Source organism: Orcinus orca, chromosome 19, assembly GCF_937001465.1.
Source record: "Orcinus orca chromosome 19, mOrcOrc1.1, whole genome shotgun sequence".
In the NCBI taxonomy this organism is placed as follows: domain Eukaryota; kingdom Metazoa; phylum Chordata; class Mammalia; order Artiodactyla; family Delphinidae; genus Orcinus; species Orcinus orca.
In genome coordinates this window covers 39,748,278-39,765,659 of record NC_064577.1, presented here as the reverse complement: position 1 = coordinate 39,765,659, position 17,382 = coordinate 39,748,278, and the positions used below count along the sequence as shown (strand labels likewise).

Here is a 17,382-nt window from a genome sequence, read left to right as displayed (position 1 = left end):
CTCACACACACACACACGCACACGCACACGCACACGCACACACACACAATCTCCCCTCCCAGAACCACTGAGTTAATGCTTCAAATATTAGCCCAGCAAGTGGGTAAAAATTCCACCTGTACATATGGAAGTATATGCCAAAATATTAACAGTGGTTTTCTAAGAGAGGAGGAGAATAACAGGAAACGTTACCTTTTTTTTTTTTTTAACATATCTGCACCGTGTAAAATTTTGCTTGCAACCGGTGTGACCTTTGCAATCAGAAAAAACAAACAGAACTATTTTGGAAAAACGGTATGTCAGGGCTCCCTCTAGTGTGCGTGTTTGTTCTATTCCTTTCAGGAAGAATTCAGTTCCGCGGTGGGAAGCCGCTAATTAACTTTTTAAAAGGCAAGACACCTCAGCGCGGCTCCCCAGCCTTTGTGCTCGGCCTGCTGGTGGCTCCAGGTACCCGGCTCAGCCCAGCCGGACAGCTTCCCTCACCCTCCGCCTGCACCGCCGCCATGTGGCCCAGGGCGGTACTGCGCCCTCCGGGAGGCGATGGGGAGGAGAAGCAGTGGCGGCTGCCTGTGGACCCCCTAACTTCTGTACCATAGACCACTTGGCAGTCTGGTGAAGCTTATGCGCCACGCCTAAGAATAATGGTCTTTTTAAACATATAAAATACTATACACATGCTTGAAAGAAAACCAATAATAAATGAAGTGGTTATCAAAATATAATTGTGTAATACTGTAATAAATGTGCTTTTTTTTTTTTTTTTTTTTTGCGGTACGCGGGCCCCTCACTGTTGCGGCCTCTCCCGCCGCGGAGCACAGGCCCCGGACGCGCAGAACCAGCGGCCACGGCTCACGGGCCCAGCCGCTCCCGGACCGGGACACGAACCTGTGTCCCGGGCATCAGCAGGCGGACTCTCAACCACCGCGCCACCAGGGAAGCCCAAATGTGCTTCTTTAAATTAGCACTTTAAATAACAACTCCAGTGGCAGATCTAATAACTAATGATTTTCCAAGTAGTGAGGTGCGTACACAATATTTCAAGCTATCGGTGACAATTTGAACTCCTAGTGTCTGTGATTTTTTTTTTTTTTTTTTTTTGCGTACGCGGGCCTCTCACTGTTGTGGCCTCTCCAGTTGCGGAGCACAGGCTCCGGACGCGCAGGCTCAGCGGCCATGGCTCACGGGCCCAGCCGCTCCGCGGCATGTGGGATCTTCCTGGACCGGGGCACGAACCCGTGTCCCCTGCATCGGCAGGCGGACTCTCAACTACTGCGCCACCCGGGAAGCCCCTAGTGTCTGTGATTTTTAATTGGTGACAGTCACGGCACTGCGAACACTACTCATCATACAAGGAAAAATAAATATTACGTAAAGTTTAGTGAAAAGTCAAGATGTACTATTTCCCCGCCCAGATTCATGGACTCCTTGAATTCTACACACAGGCCCTCTGCGGTGCGCGGCCGGGGGCATGGTTAAGACCCCCTGAAAGGGCATGGGTTTGGGAGAAGCCCTCGGTGGGTTTTCGGGTGCGGGTCGCTGTGAACCAAGGGTAAGTACTGAAGGGATCAGCAGAGGCGCCTCCCCCGGCTGGGGGAGCCACACGGCCCCTCCCCTCCCTTCCTTCTCTCGATTATGCCTCTGGAGGAAGTTAAAGTCCCGCGTGGCCCGGAGAGGAACTCCCAGCTCCCGGCGTCCACTCCCGCTTGGCCAGCGCTCACCATGCGGCCCCTCGTCCTGCTGTGGGGCTGCCTCGTGCTCCCAGGTGAGATGGGGGGCGGGGATGGTGAGATGCGGGGCGGGGATGGAGGGATGTGGGGCTTATCCCCAACGTCCTTATTGCTTATTCTTATTGCCCGTTGGGTCTGCAAGAGAGGGACCTACTGAACCTACATTTCCTTGTGGGGGTGACCCAGCCCAGCCGCCTGATCCTTCCAGGCTTCACCCCTCCCCATTCGTCCTCAGCCCTCAGAGGGTGCGGGCATTTGCTGTTTCTGGAACCCAGAGCCAGGTCTTCCCCCAGACCTGTGGGCTCCAGACCCTTCATGTCCAAGTGGCAGTGAGAGTATCTTTACCTCTTTTGTCTTCATTTCCTGACTCTGTGCCAGCCTGGGGACAGACAAGACACCCCTTATTTAATGTTGCCACATTAAACTCAGCAAATATTTCTTGAACCTCTGCTGTACCACTCACAACAGCCCCGAGAGATAAATTATCCTGTTTCATCAATTCACAAGCCTGCTTTTCTTTTTTTTCTTTCTTTCGTTTTTTAACCTTTTAACATAAAAAATTAGGATGCATCTTATAACTGATGTCAGTTGTTCAAATGACAGTGTTTTTTTCTTAATGTTTTATAAAATTATGGTGGCTCTTACATATGATAGCATCTTAATTCAATGAAATAGGACATTGTCATCATCTATAGGTGAGAAAACTCAGAGGGGTCAAGCAATTTCCCCAGGGTCACACAGCTACTAAGTAGCAGTGCTGGGATTCAAACTCTGGGCTGTATGAATCTAGATCTTCCCCATCACCAGCCTTCAATATGCCAGGTATAGGGAAACAGTAACAGTCCTGTCCCAAGATCCCTCGGTGGCAGAGTGGAGTACCAGCTCCTACCAGGGCTGCCCCAAGAAGGGAGTGACTGAGGAAAGCCTTCTGGTCTTGATCCTGGTACTTGAATCAGGGAATTCCAACCTTCATCCCTGCTGTGGTTTCAGGTTATGAAGCCCTGGAGGGCCCGAAGGAGATCAGCGGCTTTGAAGGTGACACCGTGTCCCTGCAGTGCACCTACGGGGAAGAGCTGAAGAAGTACAAGAAATACTGGTGCAGGGAGAGCGGGTTCTTGATCTCCCGCTGCTCTGGGACTGTCTACTCTGGAGAATATGGCCAGGAAGGCAGGGTGTCCGTCCACGACAACCCCTGGCAGCTCAGGTTTGAGGTCACCCTGAGGAACCTCACCCTGAAGGACGTGGGGCAGTACTGGTGTGGGGCCGAAAGAGTGGGCTTCGATAAGACTTTCTCGGTTTCTTTGCTCGTCTTTCCAGGTAACAGATGTCGCTCCTTCCCTGGGAGGGGTTCAGGGTCATGGAGGTGGGGGATGGAGCACGGCACCTCCCCACAATAAAGGACAGGCTGCAGCTCAAATGGGGGGAGCTGAGAGCCACGCACAGGTTTGGGGTGTTCCTGAGATATGACCTGCTTGCTCCAAATGGCTTCCTCAAGGCCTCTGTTTGAGGTGTAGCTGGGGAAGTTCTGAGAAATTGGTCCTGGGGAGATTAGGGTTCAGGGGTCAAGGGTCAGAGGTCTGGGAATGCTGGGAATCAAGGCTTAGGGAAGGTGGTGAGGAATTGCTTTTGGACTTGTAGCTTCTGCTGGTCTCCACCTGACAGTCACCACAGCCAAGCTGGGGAAGACAGGGGCAGAGGTCTCTCCATTCACAGGGACCTCCCCATCCGAGCCTGCAGCAACCTCTCCGTATGCAGGGACCTCTCCTCACCCGGCAACCTCTCCATTTGCAAGGACCTCTTCTCACCCAGCAACCTCTCCGTATGCAGGGACCTCTCCGTATGCAAGGACCTCTCCGTATGCAGCAACCCTTCCAAATGCAGGGACCTCTCCTCACCCAGCAACCTCTCCTCCTGCAGGGATCTCCCGCCAAGCCACACGGCTAGACTCTACCTCCACAGAGGACACCAGTTTTGTCCCCATCAGAAGCAGCTCCAAGACCAGGTGAGCAGCTCCAACCAAGGCCACCTTTTCAGGTCATCCCTGAACCATAAGGTGCCCCTGAGCGAATAGGAACACAATACTACTCCCTCTGGGAGAACACAGCTTCTTGACGTGGCCACAGACACGCAGAGAGGGCAGATTCCGCCCCCATCCCACCCCCTACCCAGCAGGGCCCTGGAGCAGTGAACGACCTACATTACGGGGGCCAGCAGCCCTTTTGCCTTGGACAGGCAGGCCCGCCCAAGGTGAAGGGTCCGCCATGGCCCCAGTCCCCACCTCGCTCCCTGCCCAGCTTCAGGGACAGCCACCCCAGTTCAGTAGTTCTTGTTTGTGCACTTTGCACTGGGCCCTGTGCTAAGCAGGAAACTGTAGACCAAACAATGTGATGTTTTCTTACCCAACTGGGATCCCAGCCGGAAGGACTGGCTCTTGGGTCTTTATATATAACTGCCCTCCATTGCTGGTGGCCAGGTAACTACTCACAGGTTCAGAGCCAGCTGAAAGTACCTCCTGGGGCTGGCGATGGGGGCTGAGGTCCCTTCCATTGGGACCAACCAGATGCTGTGGTCCCTGGTACCCTCTGACCCCCTTGGGAGAGACGAGGAATATGACTGGGACTCAGAATAAGAATGCCCAGTGTGCTGCCGACATCTGACGACAGCCACCAGTCTCCTTCCATCTTGTCCGCAGGGTGTCCGTCCCAATGACCCGCATGTTGGCCCCAGTCCTGGTGCTGCTGGCCCTTCTGCTGGCCACAGGCCTGGCCGCCCTCGGCAGCTACATGCTCCAATGGAGGAAGAAAGGTGAGCAGTGTAGACGGGAGGGGTGAGAGGCTGTCAGCCAGGGGCCTCGCTGAGACCCACAGTCCCCACCACCGCCCCAGAGAGACCTCGTGGGCCTCGGCGTATGTGTCCGAGACGTGGGCATCGGGAGCCCTGCTCCTCTTTTCTGAGGGACCCGCAGGGCCGTCCACACCAGGCACAAGCAATTCAAACGGGGGAGCAAGAGGCTGGGGGGCTCTCATCTTGCTCTGGTCTGTCCGACCAAGCTCATGAGCCACTTCTCTCCCTGTTGATCCCAGTGAATCCATGTCCAGTCTCTGTAGGTCCTGCTTCTTGTACGAGGACTGATTACAGGGGGAAGTGCAGGCCTGAGCACTTGAACTTGAGCAGGATGTGTGTATGGCCCCGCCCCTGCCACTGGGTCTCTAGAGGTGCTCAGCTCCTTTCAAGACTTGGCTTCAAATTCCAGCTCTGCCACTTTTTAGCTGTGTGACCTTGGGTAAGTCATCTAACTTCCCTGAGCCTCAGCTTCCTCAGATATATGCCCAACAGAAATAGAATAGAAGCCACACGTGTGATTTAAAATTCTCTGATAGTCACACGAGAAAAAGAAGAAACTAGTGAAGTTAATTCTAATGATACACTTTATTTAACATGATATATCCAAAACATTATCATTTCAACATGGAATCAATATAAAGATACTAATGAGGACTTCCCTGGTGGTGCAGTGGTTAAGAATCCGCCTGCCAATGCAGGGGACACGGGTTCGAGCCCTGGTCCAGGAAGATCCCACATGCCGCGGAGCAACTAAGCCCGTGTGCCACAACTACTGAGCCTGCGCTCTAGAGCCTGCAAGCCACAACTACTGAGCCCACGTGCCACAACTACTGAAGCCCACGTGCCTAGAGCCCGTGCTCCGCAACAAGAGAAGCCTCCGCAATGAGAAGCCCGCGCACCACAACCAAGAGTAGCCCCCGCTCACCACAACTAGAGAAAGCCCGCGCGCAGCAACGATGATCCAACGCAGCCAAAAGTAAATAAATAAATGAATAAATTTATTTTTTTAAAAAAAGATACTAATGACACACATTCTACGTTCATTTTTTCCAATTGAGTCTTTCAACCCCAGTGTAATTCAGAGTAGTCACCTTTCTGGTGCTCAATGGCCGTGTGTAGCTCCTGTGGTGGATGGCACAGATTAAGAGGGTTTAACCGAAATAACGGTAATGGGAGCTGCCTTGTGCCCGGCACAGTGGTGTGGCTTATGTTCTTTTTATCTCCTTTAATCTCCTCAATACTGTCGAGTTAGGAACTACTTATTCAACACCTACAAATACCCCCAATTTAAAGGGCAAGAAACTGAGGCACAGAGTGGTTAAGCAACTTGCCCTGGGTTTGTATAGCTGGAAAGTGGTAGAACCAGGAAGCCAACTTTGTAAATTGGCAGTGTTGTCCCAGCACTGGTGGCCATGGTGGGGAACGCTGGGCTTGCTACGTGACTCCCCTCTGTGTGGCCCCCAGGAAGAAATGTCAGCTTTGCCCACATCCCTAGGCCCCCTCAGAGGAGTCGGGAGGAACACACAGGGTGAGAACGTTCCCATCACAACCTCAGAGCCTCTTCGCACTTTGCCTCGCCAATTGTGGTCCCCAGCTGGCAGCAGCAACATCCCCGGGTAGCCTGTTAGCAACTCAGACTCTCAGGCCCCAACCTCAGCCTACTGAATTAGAATCTGCATTTGAGTAAAATTTCCCAAGGTCCTGTACACACACTGAGATTTAAGAAGCAATGACCTTGGCATACAGGATCACTTCCCTAGCCAGTTTCTGGCCCATGCGAGGGGATTTCCATGTACCAATCTCAAAAGTCCAGGTCATTGCCGAGGTGCTGGGGTTCTCGGGCCAATCTGCTTGCCAGCTCCCTCTGGGAAGCCCCAGGTGCAAGGAACCCAGTCCACGTATGCGGGAGCAGCTGCAGACTACTCCCAGCTACTCCTGGCTTCAAGGTGCTCCTTCTGTTGCAGGAAGGGGGACCCCATCCAGGGCCCGAGAGTGGGCTCTTGTCTAACACTCAGAAATGAACTGTCTGAGGAGACACACTTGCTGACACAGCAAGAGACTTTATTGGGAAGGGGCGCCCGGGCAGAGGGCAGGAGGGTAAGGGAACCCAGGAGAACTGCTCTGCCACGTGGCTCGCAGTCTCAGGTTTTATGGGAATGGGGTTAGTTTCCGGGTTGTCTCTGGCCAATCATTCTGACTCAGGGTCCTTTCTGGTGGCCCACGCATCACTCACTCAAGATGGATTCCAGCGAGAAGGATTCTGGGAGGTTGGTAGGACATACGGACTGGAGTCTCTCTCCTTTTGACCTTTCCTGAATTCTTCCAGTTGGTGGTAGCTTGTTAGTTCCGCATTCCTTACCAGGACCTCCTGTTTAAGATACCTCGTGCGAGTGGTTACTAACAGGCCTGGCCAGGGTGGACGGTTTCAGTCAATGGTTCCCTTAACACTTCTGGTCTCTTTCAGCTCAACTGGCCACGGAGACACAGAGGAAGGAGAAGGTCCATCTCTCCCACTTGGTAAGGAAGGAGGCAAAGCCCACGCTCAGATCCCTCTGCGTCCGGCTCCCAGGCCCTGCCTCTCCAGCTCCCTGCCTGGTCCTCCACGGCTGACCTCAAGGCAGGACTTGCGTCCCACATCCAGGGAATCTGTGTGAGCCCCGAGATGAGCCCTTCGGGCTGCCCTCCTCACCCAGACTTCCCACCGGGTGCCAGTGGGGCTCTGCTCCAGGCCCAAGGCCCTCTTCCCATCCCCCCTTTTAGAATCAGAGAACATTGGAGCTGGTTCCACAGGGGGGCTTTGATATCAGCTCGTCCAGCCTTTCTCTAAATTTGGTGCAAAATCCCTTACGAAACACCTTGGGGGGTGTGTGGGCGGCTATTAGAACTACACTCTCCTCGACATCGGTCCCAGCCAGAACCCCTTGGGGTGGGGGCCAGGAACCTGAAATTGAAACGCTGCCCTGGGGGATTCTGATAGCACCAGTAGACTCTAGTCTGCTTTTGCAGAAGGGAGAACTGAGGCCCAGAAAGAGAAAGAGTCTTGCCCGAGGTCACACAGCAGGCGGTGGCCCAGATACAGAGCGGGTCCCAGAGCTCTCGACTCCCATCTCTCCTCTTTCCGGAACACCCTTCTCTGAGCTGTCGTTGGCTCTGAGACCAAGGTGGTGTAGCTACCTTGACACTCGGGCTGCGGGTGGTGCTCTGGAGAGCGGGGGACAGAAAGAATGGGGGTCCCTGTGCCCATCACCCTGGAGAGAGGACGCTGCCCTGAGTCTACCTGCTGCTGGGCCCCTCCCTGACCCCTGCAGAGAGAGACCCTCTTCCCACACCAGCACTCCTATGGAGAGAGTCACTGCTTAGGAAACCGAAGCTTCATCTGCCTCGCCAACACCCCCGCCCCCAGCCTCTCCTTCCTCAGCTGTTTACTGAGAGGCCTCCACCCTGATTCCCTTAGACACTGGAGCAGGAAAGGGGGGCTGCCATTGCCTTCTTTCCTGGTGCCAGCAGGGACAAAACACTCAGGCCCGATCCCCCTAGGGAGGGGCTGCGGTGGGATGGGGTACTGGGCCTTCCTTCACTTAGGAAGCAGCTGTTGTTACCTCAGGAAGCTCAGCAGGACCAAAGGGGTGGACAGGAGTGAGGGAAAGGTCATGGAAACAGATGGAAGGGCTGCCACGACCACTGCCAGGGCCCTCCCCCTGGCTCGGTGTCCTGAGGCTAGCCCCGCCCCCAACTCCAGAAGAGGGGCTGGGCTCAGAGGGAGAACCGCCATGCCTTGCTGCCGTTTTTTCTAGTGCCTAGAAGTAGAGGCTCTCGTATAGATCTCATATAGTCAACAACCCAGAAGATGCCTCCACACTCGCTGGAACAGCCCAGGGTCCACTGCGTGGGCAGAGGGACCGTTGAGAAATGCAGACGCCCCCCTGGACAGAGGGTAGTGGTCCTGGCCACAGCCTACATGTGCGGTTTGCTCTCTGTCCCCTGAGGTTCTTTCCTCAAATTCTGTCACCCTTGAGAAGGGGACGCTTCTGCAGCTGTTGGTGGTCAGCGGTCAGCAGTGGCTGGGTTTCAACCAAATCAGAAAGCTGTCAGTATGGGATTCATGGGAAATGGACCTGGTGTCAGGAGTTCTCTGGCCCAACCCCAGCTCTGCCATGTCCCCCCCACAGGCAGGGCTGGGACGCACGAGGGCCATGAGTGACAGCATTTGTGAATTCTCCCTCCCCCTCCCCTATTCCTTCAGGCCCTCATCCCCCCAGTCACATCTCACCTGAGGGATTCTGTTCTGACTCTTACCTTGTCCCCGTAAAACTGAAGGTGTCACCAGAGGTGGCTCAAACATCTACCTCTGCCCCCATGTCCCACACCTAGGGTACTGATAGAAGCAGGGGCCCAGTTAGTAGACAAGGGACACTGCCACAAAGAGAAGTGTGCAGGACGCCCTACCAGGAAGGCAGCATGGTGTAGGAAAGAGTCTGAGACCAAAGAATCATGAAGACAAGGCCCAGCTCCACCACTCACCAGCTGTGTGACATCTGGCAAGTTACATCACCGCTCTGAGCCTCGGCTTCCCCATCTCACGAGACTGTGGTGAGGAACGAGTGAGATGAGACCCCTCGTAGTTATCCAGAAAATGGGAGCTTCTTTCCTTGGCTTCGGTGCCTATCAGGCCAGGGGTTTGCTGGCCGGGCCACCTCAGGGCAGCTGTGCTGTTAGGAGACATGGCTGGGGGCCTTGGCCAGCTCCAGCCTCCGCTCTGCTCAGCTGCTGGGCAAGGGAGCAGGTGACAGAGGGGCCCGGCATTCTGACCTGAGGACCACGGGGGCAGCTGAGCCCAGGCCAGGAGACGGGCTTCCGCACTTGCTCTGGACTACCCACCTCTCTTCCCTGGGCCTCGGTTTTCTCATCTGATCAGGGAAGGATTGCTCAGACCCATGATCCCTAAAGAATTCTTCCTGTGCTGTTTGTTATTTGGTGAATCTTTGAGGTGTCCAACTTTGCTCTCTCTGGGCCTATTACAAAGAACCTGCAGCCTGCATGTTCTTCCTGCTTCAAGGATAGAAATAATCATCATGGAAACAAATTAATCATTCCAGGAGTTCCCAGTTGTTGAGTGATAAAAACATTATCAGAAATATTTATTATAACCCTAAGGGAAAACTTTCTATCCCCATTTTATAGCTTGGGAAGCTGGGCCTCAGAGAAGTTGGGTGGCTCACCTGAGGTCACACTGAGACATAGTGAATGGGCCGCAGGACTCTGACTCTGCAAAATCCACCCCCTGCCTTTCCCTCCTCCTGCTCTGGCTTGCGGACCATCCCTGCTGCCAAGAACAGGCCGTTCTGACTGAGTCTGTGTTTCAGCCACTGGGGAACAGCGGGGTCCCAGAGTATGCTGTGATCGACCTTGCAGGGCCCACTGGGCCTCCTGCCAGCCCCAACGTGGAGATCCGGTGCCTGAGCCAGGTGTGGACAGAGGGCTCTGGGGGTCTGGAGCGACCTAGCCTGGCTCCACTCAGACAATGCAAGGAAGTGGGGGAGGTCTCTGCCCTCAGTCCACCTACCTTCCGCATCACAGCCAGAGCTTAGACCATTTCACCCAGGAAGCCAGGGCTCCTGACCTCACATCCTCATTTCTTGTGATCCAGAAAATTCTTGAATAGCGTGGTGAGAGTGACAGCTTAAAGAGTTCTGAGCTGGCAGGATCCCCACGTCTGCAGCCGCAACTGGGCCCGAGGCCATGAGGTTGATCTCCCAGGGAGTGGGGCCTGGTGTGTGCCGGGGGGGGGGGGGAATGAATCAAAGCCTGGGGGTTCTGGGAAAAAGGAGTGGTTAGTCCTGTGACCCCCAGACGGACAGGCCCAGAATGTGCAGAAAAGGCTGGGCTGGACCCAGCAGCTACCTGGAGACCCCCCCAAGCCGGGCTCTGCTTTTCAACCCCTACTGTTGTCTTTACAGACTTCAAAGGAAGACGAAGCCTCGTGGCAGACCCCTGAGGGAGACATGACCCCAGGCCCTCCCCTCCCCGTGTCTGGGGACGAGCCAGACTTTTCTAAGTTCATCTCAGTCTAGCCGCCTAACGCCCTCCGTGAATCTCTGGAAGGGCTGAATTTGCGCTGACTCAGATAAGTTTTCTGCTACGGCTTCAGAGTCCTCCTGCCAGAGTCCAGGGCTCTCCTCCACCCTCCCCAAGCTTTCCTCCTGCATGCCCCAGCTGACCCGGAACGCTTCGTCAGCGCTGGAGCCTGGAGTGGTGGCTTCACGGTTCCAGCTGGAGACGGGGACCTCCCCAAGATGGTCACATTCCTGGGCAAAGCGTGCAGCCACTGGACCCTCAAGGGGCCAGGCAGGGCTCAGGGGGTCTGGTCCGAGTTTGTATCTGCTACAGGAGCTCCTCTGGGCCTGGGTGCCGAGCCATGGGCCGCTCCTAACTCCCCCTCCAGACCCCGCCTTCTCTTTCCTTCCTTCCATCCTCAGACGCAAGGTCAAGTTCTCCTACATAAGCTGGTGAGGAGGAGGGAGACTGCTGGGTTAGACGGGATTCTGATTTCTCAAAGCCGGGCTGGGAACCTCCTGCATCCCAGTCCTTCAGGAAGCTGGTTAAAAAGATAATTCCTGGGCCCCATCAAGAACTACTAAAACGGAACTTCCCTGGTGGTGCAGTGGTTAAGAATCTGCCTGCCAACACAGGGGACACAGGTTAGATCCCTGGTCCGGGAAGATCCCGCATGCCGTGGAGCAACTAAGCCCGTACGCCACAACTACTGAAGCCCATGCACGTAGAGCCCGTGCTCCGCAACAAGAGAAGCCACCGCGATGAGAAGCCCATGCACCGCACCGAAGAGTAGGCCCCACTCACCACAACTAGAGAAAGCCCGCGCACAGCAACGAAGCCAAAAATAATTTAAAAAAAAAAAAAAGAACTACGAAAACCATCTCTGAGGCTGGGCCTGGGACTCTGCATTTCTAAAAAGTGCACTGGTGATTCTAACTCTTGAGTTTGAGCACCAGTGGGCTGGTTGAGCTCTCAGGCCCCTCCAGTTTAGAGAGTCTACATTTGGTGTGTGGAGTCTCCCCCCTGCCCCCTATAGGGCCTGCTCTGCCCATGACACCATGACCCAGCTGGGGGCTTTCCTGGACCTGCCCGAGTCCAGTCCCAGGTCAAGTGCACATTGGAAGGGGTGAGCCCAGGACTGGCGGGGAGCGGTTGTCTTTCTGTTCTCCCTACCTAGCCATGCATTCCAGGCTTTGGAAGGAGGATGGAAAAAAGCACGGCTCCTTCCTTGTCAAGAAAGGGTTGAGGGCTTCCCTGGTGGCACAGTGGTTGGGAGTCCGCCTGCCGATGCAGGGGACACGGGTTCGTGTCCCGGTCAGGGAAGATCCCACATGCCGCGGAGCGGCTGGGCCCATGAGCCATGGCCGCTGAGCCTGCACGTCCGGAGCCTGTGCTCCGCAACGGGAGAGGCCACAGCAGTGAGAGGCCCGTGTACCGCAAAAAAAAAAAAAAAAAAGAAAAAGAAAGGGTTGACTACCTGTGGGTTCTGAGAGCTGGGGAGGGGGTAGGAAAACACAGGGTGCAGGTGGAGGTAGGTATCTAAAAGGGAGGAGGGAGGGGACAGGGCAGGACCCTAAGGGGAACCTGACGGTGACCTGGAGTTTGGTCCCCTGGAGTGGGCAGAGGGAAGGTAGGATAAAAGAACGACTGGGTTTTTGAAAAATGAACTGGGGGCTGCTCAATATACAAAACCTAGAAAGATGGGGGGATAAAAGGAAGAAAACATATCACCCATCATCTCACCACTACCCGAAGACAAAATCACTGCAATTTGTTGTATTTCTTTCCAGTCTTTTTCCTCCACATCACTTGCTGATGTGCTTCTACAAATTATTTTGTACCTATAACTTTATATCCTGCTTTTCCCACTTAATTATTATATCATAACCATGTTTTTGCATAATGTTTTTACAAACCTTTTATAAATTAAATGTTGACCAGCAGCATAATATTTCAGATTGGTATGCTTCAGTTTATTTCAGTTCTCTCTCACTAGATATTTAATTTGTTTCTATTTCTGTTATAAATAACAGCATGGTGAATCTAGGCACACAGCTTTGCCCACATCTGGAGATTTCTTTCAGAAGGATGTGCATATGTGGAAGTGTCAGAGGGTATGAACGGTTCTGAAGTTACTGATACCCATTGCTAAACAGCTTTGAGAAATGGCAGTACCAGTTTCACCCCCACCAGGTCCTAGCAGTCAGCATTTCTCAAAGTCCTCACCAGCCTCTGCACCCATCCCAGTGGGTGTGGGAGGAGAAACCACCCGTAAGGCCTATGGAATGAGGGCCTAGGGGGCTGGGCAAGGTGGAGCCGGTCTGAAGATGCAAGGGAGACTCACCAGAAGGTGGCAGCCAGTTCCCCGGGGGGTGAAGTAGTGAGCACTTTTTACCTTCTCTGAGTGGAAAGGGAGACCCGAGTCCGAGCTCTAGGGACTCTGCCCAGGATCTGGGCACAGTGTGTGCCCAGATGTTGGGGGAAGTAGGAATTAGCAAGTTTCAGGTGGTCTCAGCTCCAAAGCAGGCTTCGCCCATGAGAAATCCCTCAGCTGGAGGCTGGTGAGAACAGGGGCTTCTCAGAAGGGAAAGAAACTTCCTGTCCTCTCAGCCTGTCACCTACAGCAGCCAGAGCTTTTGGGGGACCAGGAATGCTCAGCTGGGTCATCCCAGTCCCACCCCTTGCCTGATTTCAGACCATGTGCCTGCTAAAGAGATCTATGTCTTTTGTGAAGCAGAGCTCTCTCCAAGGCAGCCTAGGATTGGCATCCACTGGATTCCAAGTTTCCGTGGATTTATTAGATACTCAAGCATCCTTCATAGACCCTGGCACACTGTCCTAGCTCCCAGTGCTGCCACAGTGCTGGCCCAGCGCCACCCTCCTGGGCAGGGGAAGAAGTCTACTCCCTCGCCAGCTGCCACTCTGCAGTCCCCCATCTTGATACACCTTGGTTTTGTATTTGTACACCCACACCTTCAGCTCTGTGATCTCGTGTACCTATGAGAGGCCCTTGAACAAAAGAATTGCAATAAGCCGCCGCTCGCCCATCCCAAGAGCAAGGGTTTCCAGCCTGGGAACTTGCTGAGAGGTAAAAACTAGGGGAACATCAGCATTGCTAAAGTTCTGTTTTGCCAAATTGGGATATTAGCTATAATAAACTACCCTCTATCCTCCCATTAGTTTCTTTTAAAGAAATATTTTAACACCAAAGAGAGTGTCGATGGGAAAATGAATGTTTTAAGATAGTCCTTCCCTAATCGACCCCTAGACAAAGAATTGGATGTTATGATCCTAATCCACTGAGGCCTATTGAAGAGATATTTTCTACAATCTTTTGGTTACAAAAGGGGAAGAGTGGGGAAGGGATAAATTAGGAGTTTGGGATTAACAGATATGCACTACTACATAGAAAAGAATTAAACAAGGACCTACCATAGAGCACAAGGAACTATATTCAGTATCTTGAAATAACCTAGAATGGAAAAGAAACTGAAAAAGAATATATGTGTGTGTGTGTGTGTGTGTGTGTGTGTGTGTTTCATAGAGACCCTTTACCAGGTTGAGAAATTTCCCTTCTAGTCCTAGTTTACTGAGCTTTTTAAAATCAGAAATTGATGTTGATTTTATCAATGATTTTTCAACAACTATTGAGATGATTATATGTTTTTTCTTTTTTAGTCTGCAAATATGACTCTATTCTTTGATTTTCTAACATTAAGCCAACCAGGGATTAATTTGACTTGGTCAGTACTGGTATGTAGTTTTCTTTTCTTGTTAAGTTCTCTGCCTGGTTTTGGTACCAGGGTAAGCTGAGAAGTGATCCCTCCTCTTCAATTTTCTGGAAGAGTTTGTGTAGAATTGGTAATATTTCTTTTTCATATGTTTGGTAGACTTCGTCAGTGAAGGCATCTGGGCCTAGAATTTTCTTTGTAGGAAGGTACAAACTAGACATTATTGTTAATTGCTATTTTACACAGACAATGTTTACTTAGATCCTTACATTTCAGATTTTCTTTTTAAAAAGTCATGTTAGTGGTAAAGTCTGTCAGTTTTTATCTGAAAAGCTCTACTTCATAAAAATTCTTGAAAGAAAAAAAAAAATTCTTGAAAGAGTTTTGCTGGGTTTACAATTCTAGGTTTACAGCCATTCTCTCTCAGCATTTTGGAAATACTATTATTTTGTCTTTTAGCTATAAGTGTTGTTGTTGAGAAGTCTGCTGACAGACTGAGTGATGTGATAGTTTTTCTCAGACTGCTTTCTACTTGTACTGGTGTTCTGCAGTTTTACTCCTGACCATGAGTAAATTTTTCTTGTTTGGTGTAAATCCTTACATCTGTGGATTCATGCCTTTCATCATTTCTGGAAAATTCTCTTCAAATATTTATCTATACTCCATTCTTTTTAATGTCTCCATTGACCAGGATAACATTTTTTTAGACCTTATCTTTATAACTGCCATATCTCTTACCCTCTCTTTCATATTTCCCTTCTCCTTATCTCTGTTCTTCATTCTATATAATTTCTTCAGCTCTATCTTCTAGTTTAGTACTTCTTAAACTTGAAAATGCCTATTAATTACCAAGGAATCTTGTTAAACTGCAAATCTGATGCAGTAGTTCTGGATGGGGCCTGAGAGCTGCGTTTCTAACAAGCTCCCAGGCTGATGATGCTGCGAATCCAAGGACCATACTTAGGGGAGCAACTTTCTGGTTCATTCATCTCTTTTCAGTTGTGTTTGATTTGCTGTTAACCCCCTCCAATTCGTTTTTGTTTTAAGCATTGTATTTTTATTTCTACAAGTTCTGGATGGTTCTCCTTCAAAACTAACTGTTCATTCTAATGTCTTCTTGCTTGTTAATTTTTGTAATGCCATCTTTTATTTCATTAAACATTTACATGCACATGGTTAGTTTACATGTTGTGCCTAATATCAGAAGTCCTTGGACATATAAATATGTTGTTGTTTATGTTGACTATTGCTCATGGTGGTCTGTTTCTCTGAATTTTGTGATCTCTTGTTGTGAGCTCATGTTTGGATGAATCTATGGAAAATCTGGGGGCTGAAATTGAGGATACCTTCCTCCAGAAACGAGTTGCATTTGCTTCTGTCAGGACGGGTCCAGGATAAAGATACCAACTTGGAACCAGGTCCCTAACTTACCAGAATCTCAGGTTATCTTACCGTGACCCTGGCTTTATGTTTAACTTACCAACTAAGATGCTAATCTTGGCATTTTCCTTTAGGACAACTCCACCTTTCCTGTCCACTCACCATGCCTAAGAGGGCTGTTTTCTTTTGTTTTGTGACCTCTTTGAGATTTCCCTTCCCACAAGCCCAGCAATGCAATAAAAAAAAATGTTTCACATAGGATCTCATTGTTTAAGAGCACAAGGTACCTTGTTCACTCTGTCTGCACTAAAACCCTGACTCCCATTTTCCAGGCACCATGTAAGGCCCTTAGATTTTTATGTAACTCTAGGGAAGGGAAGAAGCCTTCCAAAACAGGATTGAGATATCATTTCTTTCCACTCTGGTGAGCAGGCACTCAGGGAAAGATTTTATTCAAGTTAGAAAAATAATGGGGTGTTTCTTATACCGGCATGTGACGAAATAAAATTCACAGTCACCACATCAGAATAAAGGGTAATCCTTAAAATTAGATATATTCAGCTTAATTATAAACTATCCTCCTGTACTTAATTTTCTCACTTGATACAGATGAAATGGTCCACAGACCAACACTTGGGTACCAGTACTACACAGTATAAAGGCAGGTTTATGAGAAACTGCAGAGAGAGGAAGATCTGTTTCTGGAAGGAAAACCAAGCCCTGAAAAAAATGGGTGGAAACAGCCTTAAACACTTAGATAATTTCTGAAATTGTCAGGCACTGTGCCAAGACTTGCAAACACGAAATAAGAGAGGATACAAATAGAAACATCCGGATGCTGCACTTTCTCCTCCTTAGGTGGGGATGGTGGTCAGAGGTGCACACTCATGCCTCACACCTGGCACATCTGGTTCCCACAGTGCACTGTGGCTCCAGCATGGCCTTTTTCGAGGATATTTGGCTGCTCCCATGAGCTGGACTCCCACCAACTGAAAGATGTCCTTGGTTAAGTGGGTTCAATGAACGCTCTTAACCGTCAGCTCCATCTTCTGGCAACTCTCCATACACTCTTCCTCAGGCTCAGTCTCACTTCCCAATAGCTTTTCTCCTTGATTCCTCAGCCTAAAATAATTTTCTAACTCACTCACGCCAAGAGTCCTGAAAATGTCTATCAATCTGTTATTCAGAACGATTACAGTCACTATTGAAATTAACAAGTGGATCGAACCATCCCTCTAGTTGACGGGACCCCTCCCAGGTGTGGGGCTGTAGCTGGGAGTGTTTGTCTGTGTGTGTTTAAAGTTTGTCTCATTTGGGCCAAATTTACCTTTATCCTTTTGTGTTGTCCCAGAAAGCTCATACTTTAAGTTCTTTCTAGATCCTTCATCATGAATTTATGCTGACGTTTGACTAAGCTAGTGGTGATACAGGGAATGAAGCCTCTGTTCCTAACCGGTTTCAGGGTTCAGAACTTACACACACAGGGTCCACTTCCTCCATGTAAAATGACATGACACTGCATCTTATAAATCCCTTTCCTGTTCAGAAATTCAGAGGCCGTTGCCCAACTCATAACTTTTTAAGGGAAGAAAATGTCAACATGTCAGCTGATAGTATTCATTTGTTCGAAGAAATGGTTTTTGGTT

At 50.8% G+C, this 17,382-nt stretch overlaps 1 protein-coding gene across 4 annotated transcripts; it reads left to right on the top strand.

The window, feature by feature from the left end:
* Window positions 1-1,665: 1,665 nt before the first annotated feature.
* On the top strand, window positions 1,666-12,574 carry CD300LG (CD300 molecule like family member g). Of its 4 annotated transcripts, none has more exons than XM_033416940.2 (7): window positions 1,666-1,762; window positions 2,718-3,044; window positions 3,645-3,729; window positions 4,420-4,532; window positions 7,036-7,088; window positions 9,935-10,036; window positions 10,529-12,574. In XM_033416940.2, exons 1-7 carry the CDS (start codon window positions 1,720-1,722, stop codon window positions 10,640-10,642), a joined length of 837 nt encoding a protein of 278 aa, XP_033272831.1. In that variant the 5' UTR covers window positions 1,666-1,719; the 3' UTR covers window positions 10,643-12,574. The 4 variants fall into 4 exon arrangements, with proteins under 4 accessions (XP_033272831.1, XP_049557542.1, XP_049557541.1 ...); XM_049701585.1 differs by having other exon boundaries at window positions 3,555-3,729; XM_049701584.1 differs by having other exon boundaries at window positions 3,483-3,729.
* The last annotated feature ends 4,808 nt before the right edge of the window (window positions 12,575-17,382 follow it).

What these genes read in the sequence shown, in the direction of transcription:
- CD300LG (XM_049701584.1), top strand. Translation starts at nt 1,720, where the DNA reads ATGCGGCCCCTCGTCCTGCTGTGGGGCTGCCTCGTGCTCCCAG. An exon ending in GGGCTGCCTCGTGCTCCCAG is followed by an intron (nt 1,763 to 2,717) that starts GTGAGATGGGGG and finishes CTGTGGTTTCAG; the next exon opens with GTTATGAAGCCCTGGAGGGC. An exon ending in GCTCCAATGGAGGAAGAAAG is followed by an intron (nt 4,533 to 7,035) that starts GTGAGCAGTGTA and finishes GGTCTCTTTCAG; the next exon opens with CTCAACTGGCCACGGAGACA.